This window comes from Phacochoerus africanus, chromosome 11 (genome assembly GCF_016906955.1).
Source record: "Phacochoerus africanus isolate WHEZ1 chromosome 11, ROS_Pafr_v1, whole genome shotgun sequence".
In the NCBI taxonomy this organism is placed as follows: domain Eukaryota; kingdom Metazoa; phylum Chordata; class Mammalia; order Artiodactyla; family Suidae; genus Phacochoerus; species Phacochoerus africanus.
This window is the reverse complement of record NC_062554.1, coordinates 126,639,279-126,660,518: the sequence shown is the minus strand read 5'-3', so window position 1 is coordinate 126,660,518 and position 21,240 is coordinate 126,639,279. Positions and strand designations below refer to the sequence as shown.

Genomic DNA, 21,240 nt, shown 5'->3' with positions numbered 1-21,240 from the left:
AGCTTGTACTCAGTAAAAGGGTGATAGTGAGAAATTTCAAGGAAATTTGGTCAAAAGTACTTGGTTCAAGTCAAGATTCTGGATGGATTTTCTGGCTCCATATAGAATTTTTCAGATCAAATGTTACAGTAACCAGAACTTTATTCCCAGTAATGACTGCTCAGTAGCTCATGGCTAGTCACTGCCCTGTTATTCTCTGTGCTTGAAGAATATTGGACAGAGGAATTGACCAAGATTAGTGTGGTTTAATTTAAAAGAGAAGTTCAGGAGTTCTGTCGTGGCTCAGTGGTTAATGAATTGGACTGGGAGCCATGAGGTCGTGGGTTTGATTCCTGGCCTTGCTCATTGGGTTGAGGATCTGGCGTTGCCGTGAGCTGTGGTTTAGGTTGTAGATGCGGCTTGGATCCCATGTGGCTGTGGCATTGGCTGGCAGCTACAGCTCCGATTAGACCCCTAGCCTGGAAACCTCCATATGCCATGGGAGCAGCCCTAGACCTAAATAAATAAATAAATAAGTAAGTTCAATGGTCAGGGTCACGTGTTGCAATTATTTACCAAAGTAGGCTGTAAAGTGTCCTTTGTAAGAACTAAGGACTCAAGCAGACGTCTTGACTATATTAAGACAGCATTCTCCAAATGTTCAGTGAGATATTACAATATATTGGGGGAAAATGTTTGTGATTAAATATTTTGGAAAATGTTTACCTGAACAAATAAAACGTGTTTACTACTGAATTTCTAAGATTAACTATCAGTATTCATAGTAAATGTTTAAGATGAAGACACAGAGTGTTTCCAAACTTGCTTGAGAGTGGAACCGAGTTGACTCAAAGTACCGTAGCTGGACTGTTTTTCTATAGAATATTCTTTGGTAAACACTAAACTAGATAATCCCTTGCCTAAGTGCCTGCTTGCAGACTAGATGATTTTTCTGGGTTTCTTTGAATTAATGTGGTCTAGGTAAAAATCCTTCAATCACAGGCCATGATTAGGCCTTCACCAGTTTTATCTATCACAGGTAATAGGTGAATTCACTTGAGATGCAATAGCAAACTATTGAGCTAGATGAGAAAACCGTCATGAAGTGGAGATAGCATTTGGAGTCACGAGAGGACATTTTTGCCACTAATTAGCTGTGTTGTTCAAAGGAAGTTACATATGTTATAAGAATCCCAGGTGTGTAATACTACCTGTTTCCAGAGCTGTTATTATTCAATCATATGTATGCCATACATACATAGATATGTGTGTGACTATAAACTTCAGCGCTGTAAGGAAACAAATTTTAGGTCTTCAGAAAAGTTAAGAAAAAGGATGTGAAAACGTTTTATTTAGGCAGGTTTTACTGTAATGATATTTTGTTTTATAAAATAATTTTATAAAAGAGTCCATCAAGATATTATGTAGAAAATACACACTAAGGTAATATCTATATACACTTCATAAAAATAGAATACATCTTGGCAATTGCTTCCAGAGTCTGTTACCACCATATACAGTGTAATGACGTTTAACATTTATGCTGATTTGAACATACAAGATTTTTAAGAAAAAGAAACTGTCTCATGGCTATTTTGAAAAATTGATTCTAATTGACAAGAAAATCTCAAAAGTGCTGGACTGTAAAAGTTACGGAGCTAACTGAATGGAAGGTCATATCAAAAATGTTTGAGCAAAGATCCATGCTATAACAGTCATCTGAGGACAAAGTAATATTTTTTTCTATTATCACAACTTGTTCAGCTGATTTCACAAAGTCACTGAAAATCATCCTTATTTGGGATGTTCAGTCAATGTGAGCACCACTTGGTATCAAAAAAATCTTCTAGAAGATTTTTAGAAGAAGAAAAACTTCTAAAATGAGGTGTATTTCTTTTTTTTTCCTTAAAGTGAAAATAGGTATATATGAACTATTAGAATAAAAGTATCAATACTTATGAGGATGCTTTTTAAAAGTTACTTATTAAGCTTTGATAAAATATATAGCAATCAGTTTTATTACTCTAAAAATGGTTAAATGCTCAATCCACTTGGCTCGGAATTTTTTTTTAATGGAAAATTATCTGGGCTATTATGCTACTATAAAACATCACTGATGTGTCCTGGTAGATGTTCAGAATAATTCTTGCAATGTAACTGCTTCAATGTAATAAAATACTAAGGGGATTTTCTAGACCTTACCAAAAGATATGACCATGGTGGGATCATGAAAATACCTCAGCAGAACCAAGGAAGGCACACAAAACAGCATAGCACCAATCTCAAGTTGCCAAGATTGCAACTATTCAGGAGACAGTAATCTGGAAGGGGACTTGATTCCCATGATAAATGCTGTTTAAATACTTGGATTAGGCTTTGGAAGACTTCTTAGTATGGATAGGCAGACACAGCTATATAAACGATGAATGTGGTCTGATACTCAATGGTCCCATTGGCACTGTAGGATAGAGCTCGAACCCTCATGCGGTAGGTCTCTGGTTCTCGGAGGGGTCGTGTGGTGTACACCACGCCTTTCAGGTTTTCATCCCTTAAGGCAAAAGGGACAGTGTGTTCCTCATCTAGCATGAGGAACGTTGTCCTGGGATGCATCACTCCATCCTGCGTGTATGCAACCAGCCGGATCAAATCTTGATTGGCGGCTATTCCAAATGGGAGGGAGACAAGTTTGTATTCCAAGGCATATGGGCTCAAGGCACATTCCAAATCATTGGGTGGACAGTTCTTGAGGCAGAGCCTAAGGTCAAAAAACACATAAAGTGCATAAGAGTTATCTGGCTTGGAAGCAGGAGAAGGCAGGTCCCCATGATCCATGTAAAATTTTGGTCATTGAAGGCAGGAGACAGCCTGACTGCAAAACATTGAGGCTCACCCCATTTTCTGTGTCTCTAACTCAAACCAGAGGCCAGATGGTGATGAGAATATGCTGGTCTAGAGTCATCTCTCTTCCTCTCTCTCAGCTCCATGAAAGTCAGAAGCTTTTGAACCACCCAAGTAAGGAGGACCACGAGAGAGTCTTTAAAAATGAAAAGTCAGTTTTGAAAAGAGAAGCATCTGCACATATATTGGAAACAAGAACTTCTTAAAGAGAGCAAAAAGTTATTTTAAAATTTTTACATCTATCCTAAGACTGCTTGAAAGCAGAAACAGAATATATTATTTGGTTTATTTTTCTAAAAATAATAAAAGGTCCATTAGGACTCCTGGAAAAAGCCTTCCTTTTGTATTTGTCTTCCACATGATTTTAGGTTTGAAAATACAGTATATTCTTTTTCCAGAGCCCACAGTGGCTGTTTCTGAGTCATCATGACTTTTAGATTGTCTGCCAAACATTGCTGGTAATAAAGAGTAAAATCTTAAAAATACACAAAGGACCATGTTCTGATAGGGATTCTTCAGTCATCGTATTTTTAAACGTCTCATAGTCTGTTTTTTAATTTTTTCCCTTCCCTTCCCTTCCTATTCCCCTCAGACAGATTACAAATAGGTTTTTGATGGATCCTGGGCAGCCCACACTTGACCATGTTACGGTAACGTGGGAGTCACCGCTGGGAGGAAAACAAAGTGTGAGATCCAACCAGTGTTTGGCTTCAGAACCACCTCCTTATTGGCAGGTTCTATTCATGACGGCCATTATCTCATTTTTCAAGCACCTCAGTAACTTGGTAACCAAAGAAAGAGGGTAACATTGCTGTAAGGGGAGGGAGAAAATAGAAGAGGGGTTTATTTGGAACCCAGAAAAGACAGTGTTGCAGACAGCAGGCAATGTGAGAAAGAGGACATGTGAATAGACAGACCACTGACTCATCTTTACTCTCCACTCTCTCATGGAGTCATAATGACTCATTAGGCCAACAGCCCTGGCGCTTCTCGGAGTACTCTATGGACCGAGCCCTGAGGCAACATCAGTTGAAAGTGGACAATTTCAAAGGAAGGCAGGCTCTGTCACCCCATAAAACCCTCCCTCCTGAGGCAGAATTCTAGATGTTGCCTGGTAGATTATACGCTGGGGAGACTTGCTCCAGGAACCCCTGCAGCTCCAAGGGACAGTTTAGGCTGCTGTAAGATGAGCTCATTTCTTGCCCAGTCATTGAAGAAGGAACACAGTGTAACCCCATATTCCCTGGGGGAAACTGACCTGCTGTGAGTGAAACATGACTGTAGACAGGGCTTGCTGGTCAAGGAGAGAGGGCAAGAAGGATTTTCCAAAGCATGTCTGGGACGAGGAGGGAAGACATACCCCGAAAAGGGATGCCGCTGGTAGTCAGGTGGACAGGGCGTATCGATGCACCGGTAGCTTCCTCTCATGTTGAAGCACATGCGATTCGGCCCACAGCGTACATTCTGCTCCAGACACTCATCAACATCTACGTCAGGAAAGGGAACAAGGAGCATCAGCAACTCGGGCCAGAACAGGTGTCAGGGCAGGCGCTGTGGATATCTGACTGGAATGTCGAGGGCCAGCTCTCACCCTCAGAATGAACTCGGTAGCTGTACCTAAGTTTCTTCAACCACCAAGTGGGGATCTTGATACCTGGTGTGCTATTTCCCATATTTCACTGAAGATAAGTTTGTTTGTTTTTTTTTTTAAACATATGTGAAAAGACATGGAAAAAATAAGAGCTAGGGAAGGAGAAGGGAACTCCAATTTTTGTATTTGGAAAATAAAATACATTTGAGTTTTGTAAAGCCAATAACTTTTTTAAGGATATCACTTATTTTATTTTACATTTTGGAATTTATTTATTTAATTTATTTTTTATTGTTATTTCCCCCAACACACTTTTTTTCCACCAGCATGGAGACCCAGTTACACGTACATGTATACATTCTGTTTTCTCCAATTGTTGTGCTGCGTTGTAAGTATCTAGACATAGTTCTCAGTGCTACACAGCAGGATCTCACTGTTAATCCATTCCAAAAGCAATAGTTAGCATCCATTAACCCCAAGCTCCCAATACCTCCCTTCCCTCTCCCCTCCTCTCCCCCCCTGCCCCTGGGAAACCTCAAGTCTATTCTCTAAGTCCATGGTTTTCTTTTCTGTGGAAAGGTTCATTTGTGCTATACATTAAATACCAAATATGTGTGATATCCTATGGTATTTGTCTTTCTCTTTCTGACTGACTTCACTCAGTATGAGAGTCTCTAGTTCCATCCATGTTGTTGCAAATGGCATAATTTTGTTCTTTTTTATGGCTGAGTAATATTCCATTGTATTTGTGTACCACATCTTCTTTATCCATTGCCCTGTGAATGGACATTTATGTGGTTACATGTCTTGGCTTTGGTAAGTAGTGCTGCAATGAACACAGGGTGCATGTATCTTTTCAAATAATGGTTTTCTCTGGATAGATGCCCAGGAGTGGCACTGCAAGAACATGTGGTAGTTCTATTTTTAGTTTTTTGAGGAACCTCCAGAGTGTTTTCCATAATGGTTGTACCAATTTAATTTTTTTTGTTGTTGTTGTCTTTTCTAGGGCCACACCCGCAGCATATGGAGGTCCCAGGCTAGGGGTCCAATTGGAGCTGTAGCCGCTGGCCTACTCCATAGCCATAGCAACTGCAATTTACATTCTTATCAACAGAGGGTTCCCTTTCTCCACACTCTCTGCAGCACTTACTGTCTGTAGACTTTCTGATCTTGGTCATTCCGGCTGGCATAAAGTGGTACAGTAGTTGTGATTTGCATTTCCGTAATACTTTGTGATGCTGAGGATTGTTTTATGTGTTTTTTGGCTATCTGTATGTTTTCTTCGGAGAAATGCCTATTTAGGTCTTCTGCCCATTTTTTGATTGGATTTTTTTTTGATATTGAATTGTATGAATTGTTCATATGTTTTAGAGATTAATCCTTCATTGGTTACTTCATTTGCAAATATTTTCCCCCATTTCCTATTCTGTGGGCTGTCTTTTCATTTTGTATATGCTTTCCTTTGCTGTTCAAAAGCTTTTAAGTTTAATTAGGTCTCATTTGTTTGCTTTTATTTTAATACATTAAATTTTTTTTTTTTTATTCTAGTACTATGAAAAATGCCATTGGTAATTTGTAGTTTGCCCTGGCTCATATAGTCATTTTGATAATATTGATTCTTCCAATTCAAGAGCCTGGTATATCTTTTTATCAGTTTGTTTCATTTTTGATTTCTTTCATCAATATTTTATAGTTTTCAGAGTACAGCTCTTTTTCTCTTTAGGAAGGATTATTCCTAGGTATTTTATTATTTTCGATGTGATGGTAAATGGGATGGTTTCTCTAACTTGTCTTTCTCATCTTTCATTATTAGTAATGCAGAAATGCAATAGAATTCTATTAATTTTTTACTCTGCAACTTTACCAAATTCATTAGTGAGCTCAAATAATATTCTGGTAGCATCTTTAGGACTTTATGCATAGTGTGGTGTCATCTGCAAATAGTGATAGCTTTACTTCTTTTCCAGTTTGGGTTCCTTTTATTTCTTTTCCAATTTGGTTTCCTTTTACTTCTTTTCCTTCTCTGATTGCTATGGTTAGGACTTCCAAAACTATGTTGAATAAAAGTGGTGAGAGTGGACATCCTTGGCTTCTTCCTGGTCTTACTGGAAATTCTTTCAGCCTTTCACTGTTGAGAATGATGTTTGTCATATATGGCCTTTATTATATTGAGGTTGTTCCTTCTGCACCCACTTTCTGGAGAGTTTTTATAAGAAATGGGTTTTTGATTTTGTCAAAAGCTTTTTCTGCATCTATTGAGATGATCATATGGTTTTTATTCAATTTGTTAATATGGTGTATCACACTGATTTTTGGATATTGAAAAATCCTTGCATTCCTGGGATAAATCCCACTTGATTGTGTATGATTTTTTTAATGCATTATTGGATTTGGTTTGCTCGTATTCTCTTGAGGATTTTTGCATCACTTTTCATCTGTGAAATTGGCCTCTAATTTTCTTTCTTTGTGGTATCTTTTTCTGACTTTTGTATCAGGAGGATGGTGGCTTCATAGAAATGAGTTTGGGAATATTCCTTCCTCTGCAATTTTTGAAAACAGTTTCAGAAGGATAAGTATTATCTCTTACCTATTTTTTTTTTGTTTATTTTTTTAGGGCCACACCCTTGGGATATGGAAATTCCCAGGCTAGGGGTCGAATTGGAGCTACAGCTGCCAACCTATGCTACAGCAATGTAGGATCCAAGCTGTGTCTGCAACCTACACCACAGCTCACAGCAACGCATTTCCCAACCCACTGAGTGAGGCCAGGGATCAAACCTGCATCCTCATGGATACTAGTTGGATCCATTTCCACTGTGCCACAAAGGGAACTCCTCTTATCTAAATGTTTGATAGAATTCACCTGTGAAGCAAGCTCGTCCTGGACTTTTGTTTATTGGAATTTTTTTTTTTTCTTTTTGCCATTTCTTGGGCCGCTCTCTCGGCATATGGGAAGTTCCCAGGCTAGGGGTCTAATCGGAGCTGTAGCTGCCAGCCTACGCCAGAGCCACAGCAATGTGGGATCCGAGCCACGTCTGCGACCTACACCACAGCTCACGGCAACGCCGGATCGTCAACCCACTGAGCAAGGGCAGGGATTGAACCCGCAACCTCATGGCTCCTTGTCAGATTTGTTAACCACTGTGCCACGACGGGAACTCCCTGGAAATTTTTTATTATTTTTTTATTTTTTATTTATTTTTGTCTTTTGTCTTTTTGTTGTTGTTGTTGTTCTTGCTATTTCTTGGACCGCTCCCGAGGCATATGGAGGTTCCCAGGCTAGGGGTTGAATCGGAGCTGTAGCCACCGGCCTACGCCAGAGCCACAGCAACACGGGATCCGAGCCACGTCTGCAACCTACACCACAGCTCACGGCAACGCCGGATCGTTAACCCACTGAGCAAGGGCAGGGACCGAACCCGCAACTTCATGGTTCCTAGTTGGATTCGTTAACCACTGCGCCACGACGGGAACTCCCCCCTGGAAATTTTTTAAATCACATTTTCAACTTCAGTACTTGTGACTGATCCATTCATATTTTCTATTTCTTCCTGCTTCAGTCTTGAAAGATTGTACCTTTCTAAGAATTTGCCCATTTCTTCTAGGTTGTCCATTTTATTGGCACATAGTTGCGTGCAATAGTTTCTTATCATTCTTTGTATTTCCATGGTGTCTGTTATAACTTCTTTTTCACTTAGAATTGTATTGATTTAGGCCTTCTCCCCTTTTTTCCTTGATAAATCTGGCTAAATGTTATCAATTTTGTTGATCTTTTCAAAGAACAAACTTTTAGTTTCATTGATCTTTTGTATTATTTTCTTCATCTCTTTTTCATTTATTTCTGCTCTGATCTTTCTTTTCTTTTACTAACTTTGGGTTTTGTTAGTTCTTTCTCTAGTTGCTTTAGGTATAAAGTTAGATTGCTTATTTGGGGTTTTTCTTGTCTGCTGAAGTAAGCACATATTGCTATAAACTGCCCCCCCCCCTTATTTTTGCTTTTTAGTGCCACACCTGTGGCATATGGAGGGTCCCAGGCTAGGGGTCTAATTGGAGCTAGAGCTGCTGGCCTGCAACACAGAAACGCCAGATCTGAGCCGCATCTGTGACCTACACCACAGCTCACAGCAATGCTGGATCCTTAACCCACTGATTGGTTTTGATGTCGTATTTGTGTGTGGATGATTTCCTATCTTTACTATATGTTTGCCTTCATGAGCAAGATTTCCCATTTCATAATTTTCTTGTTTCTAGTTATGGCCTTTTTTCTGCCTAGTGAAGCTCCTTGAGCAATTTTTCTAAAGCTGGTTTGGTGATGCTGCCCTCTTAGTTTTTGTTTGTTTGTAAAGCTTTTGATTTCTGCATCAAATATGAACAACAGCCTTGCTGGGTAAAGGATTTCTGTAGGTTTTTTTTCCTTTTATTACTTTGAATATATCATGCCATTCCCTTCTGGCCTGCAGATTTTCTGATGAAAAATCTGCTGATAACCTGATAGTGATTCTCTTGTATGTTTTTACTTTTCCCTGTTGCTTTTAATATTTTCTCTTTAGTTTTTGTCAATTTGGGAGTTCCTTGGTGGTGCAGTGGGCTAAGGATCTGGTGTTGTCACTTCTGTGACTTGGGTCACTACTGTGGCGTGAGTTTAATCCCTGAACTGTGAACTTCTACATGCCATGAGTATGGCTAAAAAAATTTTTTTTTGGTCACTTGATTACTCTGTGTCTTGGCATGTCCCTCCTTGGGTTAATTCCGCATGGGACTCTGTGCTTCCTGGACTTGAGTAATTATTTCCTTTTTCATGTTAGGGAAGTTTTCAACTATGATCTCTTCAGATATTTTTTCAGGCCCTTTCATTCCCTCTTCTTCTGGGACCCCTGTAATGTGAATGTTGGTGCATTCTGAAGTTGTCCCAGAGGTATCTTAAACTGTTTTCATTTCTTTTCATTCTTTTTTATTGGTTCTGCACCAGTGATTTCTACCACTCATTTCCAGCTCATTTATCCATTCTTCTGCCTCATTTATTCTGCTACTGGATCCTTTTAGTGTGTTCTTTACTTCAGTTACTGTATTCTTCAACTGTTTGGTTGTTCTTTGTATATTCTAACTCTGTTAAAAAACTTCTTGTTTCTTCTTGCTCTGTGCATCCATTCTTTTCTGGAGTTCTTGGATCATCTTACTAGTATTACTCTGAATGCTTTTCTCATGAACTAATTCTCATGTAGATTGCCTATCTCCACATCATTTAATTGTTCTTCTGGACTTTTATCTTGCTTCTTTGTCTGGAACATATTCCTCTGCCATCTCATTTTGTCTATATTTCTAATTTTTTAAAAGTGTAGGTAGAAGGTTGATTATATTTTTCTGCCTTAGAGAAATGACCTTCTCTAGGGGATGTCCTGTGTTTCCCAGCAGTATACTCCTCTCATCACCCATGGGCCAAGGACCAGTTGATCCTCGGGTAGCTTCTGATCTGTGTTTGTAGCCTTGATTCTGCAGGCTACTGGATCCTGGTATTCTTGCTTTTGGTGTCTGCTGTCTGGTGGGCGTGGCTGCTCTAGAGGCTTCTGCAAGTGTCCTGGAGGGAGGGGCCAGTTGCCTGCCTACTGGTGGGTGGAGCTGGGTCTCAGCCTTTTGGTGGAAAGGGCCATATCAAGAAGTACGTCTAGAGGCCGCTGTGAACTCAAACTTCATGCAGTTTATTTGCTGGTGGGTGGGGCTACGTTCCCACTGTGTTGGTTGCTTGGCCTGAGGTGTCCCAATACTATTGTCTAACACACTGTTGCATGGGCCAGGTCTTAGTGACAGCCTTCAGGAGAGCTTACACCAATGAATATTCCCTGGTACCTCCACTACTGGTGTCCTTGTCCCCACAGTGAGCCACAGCTTCCCCTGTCCTTCTCAGGAGACTCTCTAAGATCAGCTAGGTCTGGCTGAGGCTCCTAGGAAGTCACTGATTTTGCCTTGGTTGCACAAGACCTTGTGTGCACCCTTCAAGAGTGGAGTCTCTATTTCCCTCAGTCCTGTGGGGCTCCTGCACTCAAGTTGTGCTAGCCTTCAAAGCCAAGTGCTCTGGGAGTTGCTTCTCCACATGCTGAATGCCCAGGCTGGGGAGCCAGGCATGGAGCACAGAATTCCTGCTCCTGTGCGAGAACTTCTTTATGTAATTGTTTGCCAGTTTCTGGGTCGCCCACCCAGGGGATAGGGATTTGATTATACTGGGAATGCCTCCCTCCTATTGTTTCATTTGGTTTCTTCTTTATGTCTTTGGATGTAGAATATCTTTTTTGTCAGATTCCAGTACTTGTCATCAACTGTTAATTCTGCAGTGACTTGTGATTTTGGTGTGCTTGTGAGAGGACGTGAGCTCAAGGTCCTTTTACTCTGCTCTCTTGTTCTGGTCTCTATTCCAATTTTCATTTTCCATAACTTCTTCCTAAAATCAATCTGCATGAGAATTTCCAATGCCTGGAGTTCTCCCTTCCCAAACTCTCCCCTCTCACATACTTCTTTTGCTTTACAAAAGAGAAGTTTCCACTAATTTCCAATCTCTTTATGATAAAGGGCGTACGTAAAATGCTTTCAGGAACATAGGAAAGGTGAGAGCATTGGTGATAGCAATTGATGGTGACAGGTCTTATTTCATCATGGCTACAAACCAACTCCACTTTAAATTAGATTTCAGAAGTGAGGTGGCTATCATAGGAACACTTACTAACACTTTTACTTGAATAGAAAAGGACCTTATACTTTTTCTGATGGTCAGTCTGAGTGGTTTAACAATGAGTACAGATGTTTAAATTATGTGGTGGTTGCCCTCCCTTAACTGAGTTAAGTTTGCAGTTCCAAAGTTTTAATGAAACTATGTTTAAAGCAGATGAAGAGCAAACAACAATGCCAGGATTCATGTCCTATGCAACTGTTTAAACATGGTACGAAACCTTAGTGGTCAGTTTCTTACAAGGTTTTCAAATTTCTTTGAATAGGTAAACAAAAAATATAAAGACTGCTCATTTTAGAGAAAGTTTATGTCAATTGGCTGCATACAGGCACTCGTAACACTGTCTTCTTTAGTATTTGAATAATCATATATCCTGACATACAGGAGGAAACACGTATAAGTAATTGGACCCAAATCAGTTTTCTGGAGAGGCAGGTAATTAAAGGTCAAATATACTTGCATCATAGAATTGGTGCCATGAACAGTGAGTATGTAATGATAAGGTCATTTCACAGTACTAAATATCTATTTAGGATCTGCATGATGGTATTTATATTGGAATTGGGTTAAAGTTATGAAATTCTTTTGTTAATTCATAAGTAACTTGGAATGTTGCTATAAAAAGAGAGGAAGGAGAGAAGACATTCCATAGATGACATTTTAATCATAGAGCATAAATGGAGGAAATTTCTAAATTATTTAGTATTTGCATTTCTGTTAAAAATGAATATTTTAGATTTGGCTCCAAATATATTCCACTTTCTAAGGAAATGACTACATAATTACTTATTTTAAGCTTAGCAGTAATCTACAGAAGTCAAAAGATACTGAGCTAGAATATGTGGAATAAAATGCTTACTTGATTTTTAGTTACTTAAATATGCTGATAATGACATAATGTGTTTTCTGTTAATTCATTTTATATTAGGACTAGATTTTCTTCTAGGAATGGAACACAGTGTGAAACAAGTTTTTATTCTGTTAAATCTAGCTTTTTGTTTCGGTAAACCAATTTCTAATTAGGATTTTATCTGTTGTAAGTGCTCTATCTCCTTGACAAAACAAGATTGTCTCAAAATGAAGTAAAAAGCCCTTTAGGAAAATGTGAAGGTAATTCAATTACACTTATCATTTTTCTCTCATAAAAAAATTCTCTTCATGCCTGTACTCAAAATTTCATTTTAGTTCTAATTTTAATAGTGAAGGCATGAAAAAACAAGGGGGCCCTTGGGCTGCTAGGGTCCATAAAAATGATGGCTTGGAGGCCAGAATCTGGACATATGTTTGTAATAAAAGTAGCTACTTTATCACAGACTTTCATTGGCTTAGTCTGAATCTACAAAAAAAATCAGAATCTAATATGCAAAGTGTTCGTCTCTTAGCTCCATACTAATGTACACTGCGCATAGGAGGGCTTTCATTGAGTATCTGAGCTTCTGAGAAGGAAACCCTCGTTTGTCTTCTGTAACTCATCTTCCCAAGATTAAGCATCCTATAGGTGTTCCCTCTACGCACACTGTTCATTCATCTTACTGCTCTTAAAAAGAAGCAAGAAAAGACAGTGAAATCAGGCTCTCTTCTGTTAACTGACAATGTGGTGATGTCTGGTTTTTATAAAACATTATTAGAAAATTACTAAAAAATTAAAGAATAGGTATTTCTTAACATAAACATTATTGCTACAAGAAAGGAATACTAGGATGAGCTGAAAAACTTGCATGTGAATAGCTTCAGGGCATATGAATACCTCTAATCAAGTGTTTCAGGATCCATTAAAAAAAGTAATTTAGGATAAACATACTTGAAACATTTGTCTTACAGAAAGTATAGAGTAATTCAGGTTTTTTTTTTTTTTTTTCTTTTGACTGTACCCATGGCATGTAGAAGTTCCTGGGACAGGGATCAAACCCAAGCCACAGCAACAACCCAGGCTGCTTCAGTGGCAATACCAGATCCCTAACCTGCTGCACCAGGAAGGAACTCCCTAATTCAGATTCGTGATAAACATTATTAATTACTTTTGAAAAACCTGAATAGATTAGAACACTCATTTCAAATGCAATGCCAACATACAGTGATTTTACACTTTTAGAATTAGATTAGTGGTGTTTAAGATTAGCATAAGGATTTTTTAGTTTCTCTTCTCTGCTTCTGGGACCAATCATGATCAGTCATGCTTTTTGTTTTTCATTTTGCAGTCTGGTGACTTCCACTTTTGACTATGTCAGATTCACCTAAATTTCCATTTTATTATTTACATTTCTATCACTAATACATAAAGCTTCAAAAATTCATCTGTAAGTGAAAAGTAGTCTTTTGCTCCCCATAAATGACTCAAACACTTTTAAAAGCTATAAAAAGTCTCGAAGTTATTCTTTAAACACATGCCTAAAGATCATAATTGTTTTCTCTCGTCTTTTTTTTTAACCACAAAAATATGTAACTCATTTAAATTGCAAACATTTCAAATGACACCTGTTTCTGATTTGTGCATATTTTCCACTCTCTGAAACACAAGTGAAAGTTAAAAAATGTTGTGAACTGAATGAGTGAAAAGGGTAAATAAAAAAAACTGGCTGAATTTAGAGAAGAAAAAAAAATCCTCTAATAAGAATATGACATGATATAACCCTTAAAAATCTGGCTGAGGGGTTTGCAGTCCAGTTGTGGGATTTGCAGTTCAGTTGGCTAGTCCAAATGTTTCAGTATCTACCCTCCTCCTTTGTTGGTATCCAGTACACCCGCAGGAAGTATAATGTTAGTCATGGGCACTGCCACCTCTTCAGATGGATTCTCTGGTTGAAGAGCTGGGGAAAGTTATAAAACATGGACAGTGTGAATGCCCTCACCTCACCTCCCTCATTGTGCTACCCCAGTACAATGACCTTGATGTTGACAGCATCACAGGAGAGACAAAGGACCATTCTAGACTTTGTGAGATTGGTGATCAAGTCCTACCCTTACTCTTGTTGATTTTAGGACATTGAGGCTCACATAATCACTCTGAGAATTAGTTTTATCATCTGTAGAATGGGTACATGTTTTATTGCTCTTGACAAAACTATAGTGCTGATTAAAATGAGATAGTTGTTTTGGAAAAAAATAAGAGCATAATGTGAATGTTATTCTAGGACTTCAAAACTTAGTGAAATGTTCCTCATAGGGTAAATTCTTTATGTTTGAGTGATGGCTGGGAGCAAAGGTTGTTAGTGAGTTTACTTTCCTTCTCCAGCCCAAATGATCAGTGGGGGCTCTCAGAGTGTGAATAGGTGAATGGTTTGGTTAGGGGGTGGGGAGGCTCATGGTAACTCGGGTTGAAGCCACTGTCCATCCAGGTCTTACCTTTTGGAACACATTTTCATGAGCTGCATCCTAGCAAGTATTTTGTGATTCTTACAGAAAGGGAAAAGTCAATCTAGATTCTATTGCAATAAAGCACTCTTTTGGAGATTTTATTTGCTATCCTTTAGAAAAGGAAAGAATTTGTACATGACAGAAATTAATAAAATTCAGAGGCTTATTAAGACATACATAATACTTAGATTTTGTCCACAAAATTGAGTGGGTTTCTTAGAAGATTTTAAAGATTGATACAAGTTTACATTTCTTTTTGATCTAAGTATACATTGCAATATCAGAATACAATGCCCCTTTCAATATTTTTGTGTGGAAATTTCTATTGAGATTGGTATTTTTTCCTACCACTACACATTGTCTAAAACTCTTTAGAACACCTACAACCTTGTATGTTTATGCATTTATTTGCATTTCTATCTCCACTAGATGCTAAGATCATAAAACTAAGAGACTACCTCATTCATCTGTTTTAATCTTTTGCATCCTGCAATTTTTGCACATGGTTGGTACTCATTACTTGTTGACTCAAAGAATGGATTATTAATCAAATTACCCACTGATCACTAAGACAAAGTGTGAAACAGTGCTTAACACTGGAATACATTTATTTCTCACTTTTCCTGTTTCTCCTTGTTCTTGACTAAACTGTGTAAATATGTTTGAAGAGGTCTATTCCCATTTAGTTTTAAACATATATGATAGGAACTGGCTTAGGCATTCCTGCTCCTTTTAGTAAGACCATATCAAAAATGTTTCTCACCTCTTTCTTTCCTTCATTGTTTTCTCTTGCTATTCCTGTTTGCAAAAGCAGTGTTTAAAGATATGTCTGACTGGTGGGAATGTGAAAGGAGAGGGAGCTAACTAGAAGAGTAATTTTAAAAGGCATTTAATTTCACACACTATCCTATGTTGGTTTTAAGTCAAGTTGCAGCAGTAAATGTCCCAAAATGTTCTCACCTTGACATGTCTTTCCGTTGAGCATGAGTTGATAGCCAGGAGGGCAGATACACTGATAGCTCCCAAAGGTATTTTTACACTCATGCTGGCAGGTGTCTCTATTTTCACATTCATCAATATCTGTGCAGAAAGAAAGAAGAGTTTATAACTACCCTAAACAAAGGCAGAAACTTTGACAGAACCACCTATAAACAAGTGGTTGACATAGAACAATAGAAAATGTCTTGGTTTTACACTTATGTACTTAAGTTTCATACCAGGGTCTGTTTTTAATGGAGTCCAATATAAACTGTCCTATATTATAAAATATGAACATCTCTTCTGTGTATCAATATATAGGAGCTGAAGCCCCAAACTGGCCAATTTCTGTATTAGTTAAATAAGATTGGAATGACAGATGAAACAGACCTGTACAAGATCCTAAGCCACTAAACTCTTGACAGAATAGTACTATTTATCTAAAAGATAGTTTCAATTGAGAGTAATTGGAAACAATTTGTTTCTATTTTATTTAAACTTAAGCTTCTCCCCCCCCCCGCCCCCCCCGCTCTCCTACAGCAGTGCATAGATTTCACATACACAGATATCATCAAGGGGGTTGTTTTATCTTTGCAATGGGAATATTTATCAAACTCCATACAATTGTAAAGTACTAATGGCAACTACATAGACATAATTGTTGTGTTGTCTTAGGCCAGCCACTAAACTCTGCAAGATCTCAGTTGATTGTTCTACCAAAAGGAGTCATTGATAAAACCACTGTACTTGACAGGCTTGTTGGAAAGTTGAAATATGGTAATATGAGAAAACATGAACTATAAAGAGTTATCTATCTGCTATCATTAAAAAAGCCAAGACAATAGCTATAAAAAGGAGAGCGAGAGTAGATACTTAAAAATTAATTGGTATTTGCTTTCAGTATCAGAGATGGGATTTAAGAGGCCTCAGATTTCTTATCCCGATTGCATTTTGCTTTGACTAACGTTAAAATCTGCCAATCGGTATTAGAAGAAAGAGGAGAATGTGGTACAAAATGGAAGAAGGAGTGCTGCGGGCTGGAAAAATGTCACTAACAGAAGTCAAAATTGTGAGCCTGAAAAAGTTAGCAAAATTACCAATGGGAAGAGAAAAAGTGAAAACTGGGAGATGACTCAGAGCAAAGCACTCTGTTCATTTTGCATATTTTGCATATGCTCAGAATATAATTGCAATGATTCAAAAGCTGTTAATGACAAACACTCATCAAATATTGGTCATTGTTTTTGTCTCATTTTAGTTAGCCAAAGCTTTCATTCCAGAACTTGTATGACTTATTTTTACTTTTTCCCTTTAAAATCTGCTTTAAAATAACAAAAATGTAAATGATGTTGCACTCCAAGGAGTCAACACTGCAGTTTCCAGAGTATGAATTTTTAAGTGGCCCCAAGGATGATTTCTGCATTCAAAAGCAATACAACATTCATTTTTCCTAATAAGCTGTGGAATCAGTTCCCTAAAAAGCTTAATTTTAGCCCAAGCCTAACAAGATTTCATGGTGTTAATCTGAATCTTTTGTAAATTGTCTATCCCAGATGGTTAATTAAAGGCGTTTTTTGGCAAGTTGCTCCTTACATAATTCCAAAGCTGTCTGCAGTCTAAGTGTACATTTCTTTATTAGGATCAACACCATAAAATACCATATTTTAATATTTCTAAATGTCTAAGCCTACTAGTTTCCCCCCAATAAAACTTAAATATCCAGTAATAGACTACTCATAGATGTTTAGGTCCTCTAAGATTGGTCCTCACTCTGAAACACAGTAGATGGTTTGAGGAAGGTAATTCGTACAAACATTACATTACACTAATAAGTATAAAGAGACAGAAGACATTTTAAAGACTCTACTATGGTGAAACTACAGGGCATAGACTGTGATAAAGAAATGGAGAGTTGGTTATAAATCAGGGACACTTTCTTAAAATGACTTGGACCTTCAGATGATTTAGAAGAAATCAACCAGATGGTGTCTGCTGTGGGGAATGTAGTTTCATTCATTTGCCACAGCATCGACAAGGATTTTTGGTCCAGGAGAGTAAAAGGAGAAGAGAAGAAAAGAGTGGTTTAAGATGAAGACAGAGAATGGAACGTGAATAAGATATGAAAACCCTTCAGCAGGAATGACTATTTGGAAGAAACTTTGAAAAAAAAAAAAAAGTCAGATGTTAATTCTGTCCATAAGAGAACAGTGAAAAATGTCACTAACAAAGAGGTCAAAATTGTGAGCCTGAAAAGATCGCAAAATTACCAATGGGAAAAACTAGTAAGAATGGTTTAGAGCAGGCTGAGAGTGATGTTTGACATACTCCCAAAGACAGTGAAGTCCACAGTTTAGTAACTAAGTAGTGCTTGACCATATGGGACAAAACAGAGCTGTTAATGAATGCATTAAAGGTTGAATTTCAAGGAGTAAAAGGAACTAGCCTTGTCCACAGTTCTAGGAAGCCAATCATAGAAGATTCCACATACATCATATTAAGCTTCAGGTACATCCAGATAGGCAGACAGAAAAGTTCTGGGAATACATGGACCTAGGAGAACAAAGGTTAAAGTGTTAAGGATCCAGAGGGTAGGAAGATCCAGCTGAGTGGAGGTAATATGAGAAGCTGGATCCATCCGAGAGTGACTAAGGAAGCAAGTCTAAGGAGATAATGATGCAGCAGCAGTGCCTGGAGAAGGGCAGAAAAAGAAATGATAAAAACTGAAGTCAGATGGTATTTTTTAAATGTTCAAAAGAAATGTTTTACTGAGAGAAAAAGCAAAGCATAGAATATGTAAGAAAAAATGCAAGAACAAGAGGTCGGCTTAGGGGGTCTTCAAATTTAACAGATTTTTTTCCTTCTTCCTTTCTTGCTCCCTCTAACCTTTCTTCCTTGCTTTCTCATTTCTTCTACCAAATTGTGGGGCTAATTTGTGCTTGCTAATTCCCCTTGGTGCATAGCTCAGTGACATGCAAACCGTGAATGCTCACAGAAAACTGAATTAAATGAATGCCAGATGGTAATACCTGTAACTAAACTGGAAACAAGATCTCCATTCTCAAGTTAGAAATTACTATTCACTTTTGCAAATAAAGTTACAGACCTGTGAGTTTAAAGATACTGAAAGCACATATTTAACAACAATGAAAACAAGTTAATTTTGTCCTGGCTCACATTATCTTTTCAGTGACTTACATATATTCAAAATAATTGAGCGGAGGTGTTCCATGGGGAGTGTAGAACAACAGTCAGGGCAGTGTTGGCTGTCATGTAGAACAAGTAGTTGACACAGTAGCTGAGAATTTCCCTTTTTACCCACTGCTTTGGCATCCATTAGATAAAGCCATAATCTGATAGTATTATATTATGGTGAATATATGCATGCTTTTAAAAAAATGTATTCTGGATGCCACTGAATTTTTTTTCGACATAGCATCAAATTTAGTCCCACTCTCTGGGTGATCAAAAAAGAGAAACTACCAATATAAAACAATAAATTATCAGAATATACACATGTAGATACACATTCATTCAATAAAATTTGCAGTTGCTTTAGGTGCCAGAGTCAATGCCTTGAAACTTTGAGTCATCCCAGATTTGAGAGCAGAGATGGTTCACTGCCCACAAACTCTTCACAGGTTCTGTATATATGCTCAGACTCTGGACCGTACGTGAGCCCACAGAAAGGAAATGGAATAGGCTGACATTTACCTACACATGTGTCATGGCTTGCCTCAGAGCCTTCAGGGCAAGTTTTCCTACTAGTCCTTCTAGTCCTGGAGATAGATGTTCTGCTGTTTCTATACTCTGAGTAGGAGCTGTAGAGATGTGAGTACTGTCTGTAATGCTGCTGAGGTTGATAGTTGTTTCTCATGGGGGAGAACCGTGCAAGGTTATAGCTACTGTATTGAGTGCCATAATTTGGCAGCCTCTCCAATCCAGCGCAAGATTTCCCGTCCCCTAATAAATGTTGTCCTGGTGGACAGATACACTTGAAGCTGCCGGGGGTGTTGGAGCACTGATATGCACAAGGCTTAGGCACTTGTTCACATTCATTAATGTCTGCTCGTGTGCCATGATACATAAAAAAGAGAAAAAAAAAAAACAAAAAACATACACATATACACACAGAAAACACAGGAACAAAGAATCAGTCTGTGAAACAAACTGAAGACATTGTTACCCTCCAAAGCCAGGAATACAGTAATTTCTCAACTGTTGCGACCTTTTGAGAAATCTTATATCATTCAGCTATGAAAAAAAAAAATATATATATATATACATAGATTCTATGATTCTCCTTAAAGACTGCTCATGTACAGTAGGAACATACAGGGTCATAATGGAAAATGCGGTGTTGAATCTAGAAAAACTAGAGTTCAAAGCTAATAGTAGATCTTAATTTTGTTTGTGGAGTGAAGAATGCAATCACGTTAATTTGTATTTAACTGTAATATTGACTTTGGGTGCTTCTAATATTTCATATAATTAAAGGTTTTGGATGCAGGAATATTGGTACAACCAATTTTATTTTTCTTGGTCGCTTTTGAATCAATAATTATTAATGAATAATTATGCCCAGCACATTTTCCTAACAAAAAATTAAAAAGGAAGACACAGAATCAATTCTTCCTAAGATAAATTCACAAAGTCCAGAAATTATCTTTCTTTTTATTCCTAGATCAACACAGAGTATGTACCTTGGAACTCTTCCTATGAACTGGAAAAATGAATTAAAAACCAGAGGTCAAAACCAATTCTTTACTGTATTAGCATAATGACATGAAAAAAACCAATATGAGTATATAGAATAAAAGTATAAATTTTTCTTTGAAAATTATCAATATGCAAAATTTTAAATGAAAAATTTTAATCTCGACTTTCTTCACTGATTTATCCTCCAGCCTAATTCCTGACAATAAGCTGTATGTCAAATTACTGAACAGATAAACATATTTCATTCTGCTAGGTTAAAATGACTGATCAAGATGTTAAAATATATGTAAATTAAAGCACCTAAATAGAAGACTAAAATGATATGTATTTCTGCTATTAAAAAAGTACTTATTTTAAAAGGTTTTTTTAATGGTTTTTATTTTTTCCATTATAGTTGGTTTACAGTGTCCTGTCAGTTTCTACTGTACAGCAGAGTGACACGATCACAAACACATACATTCTTTTTCTCGCATTTTCCTCCATCATTTCCATCGCAAGTGACTGGATACAGTTCCCTGTGCTATAAAGCAGGATCTCACGGCTTAAAAAAGTTTCTAATAATGGTATTACTTAAGACATTTGCTGTGTGCAAAGTACTTTGCCAGGGACTACACAAAGACAGAACTAAGTCTTTTTTTTTTTTTTTTTTTGTCTTTTTGCTATTTCTTTGGGCCGCTCCCACGGCATATGGAGATTCCCAGGCTGGGGGTCTAATTGGAGCTGTAGCCACTGGCCTACACCAGAGCCACAGCAACACGGGATCTGAGCCGCATCTGCAACCTACACCACAGCTCACGGCAACGCCGGATCGTTAACCCACTGAGCAAGGGCAGGGACCGAACCCGCAACCTCATGGTTCCTAGTCGGATTCGTTAACCACTGCGCCACGACGGGAACTCCAGAACTAAGTCTTTATGGAAGAATTTTCTATAAAGAATTAAATAGACGATCAAGGAATCCAATTTTTAAAGTATAGCATGCAAACCAGAAGCCAGTATTTAAAAGC

The 21,240-nt window shown here is 37.9% G+C and overlaps 1 protein-coding gene across 3 annotated transcripts in view; it reads right to left on the bottom strand.

The window, feature by feature from the left end:
* Positions 1–1,298: 1,298 nt before the first annotated feature.
* Positions 1,299–21,240, bottom strand: part of HMCN1 (hemicentin 1) — a 497,854-nt gene continuing 477,912 nt past the window's right edge. For 2 of the 3 annotated variants that reach the window (XM_047753862.1, XM_047753864.1), the window contains 4 exons: positions 19,230–19,580; positions 15,501–15,620; positions 4,238–4,364; positions 1,299–2,734 (listed from right to left, as the gene is read on the bottom strand). In XM_047753862.1, coding sequence (XP_047609818.1) covers positions 2,368–2,734; positions 4,238–4,364; positions 15,501–15,620; positions 19,230–19,580 — 965 coding nt within the window. In that variant the 3' untranslated portion in view covers positions 1,299–2,367. The remainder of the gene's footprint in view (positions 2,735–4,237; positions 4,365–15,500; positions 15,621–19,229; positions 19,581–21,240) is intronic. The other variant, XM_047753863.1, reaches the window with a different exon arrangement.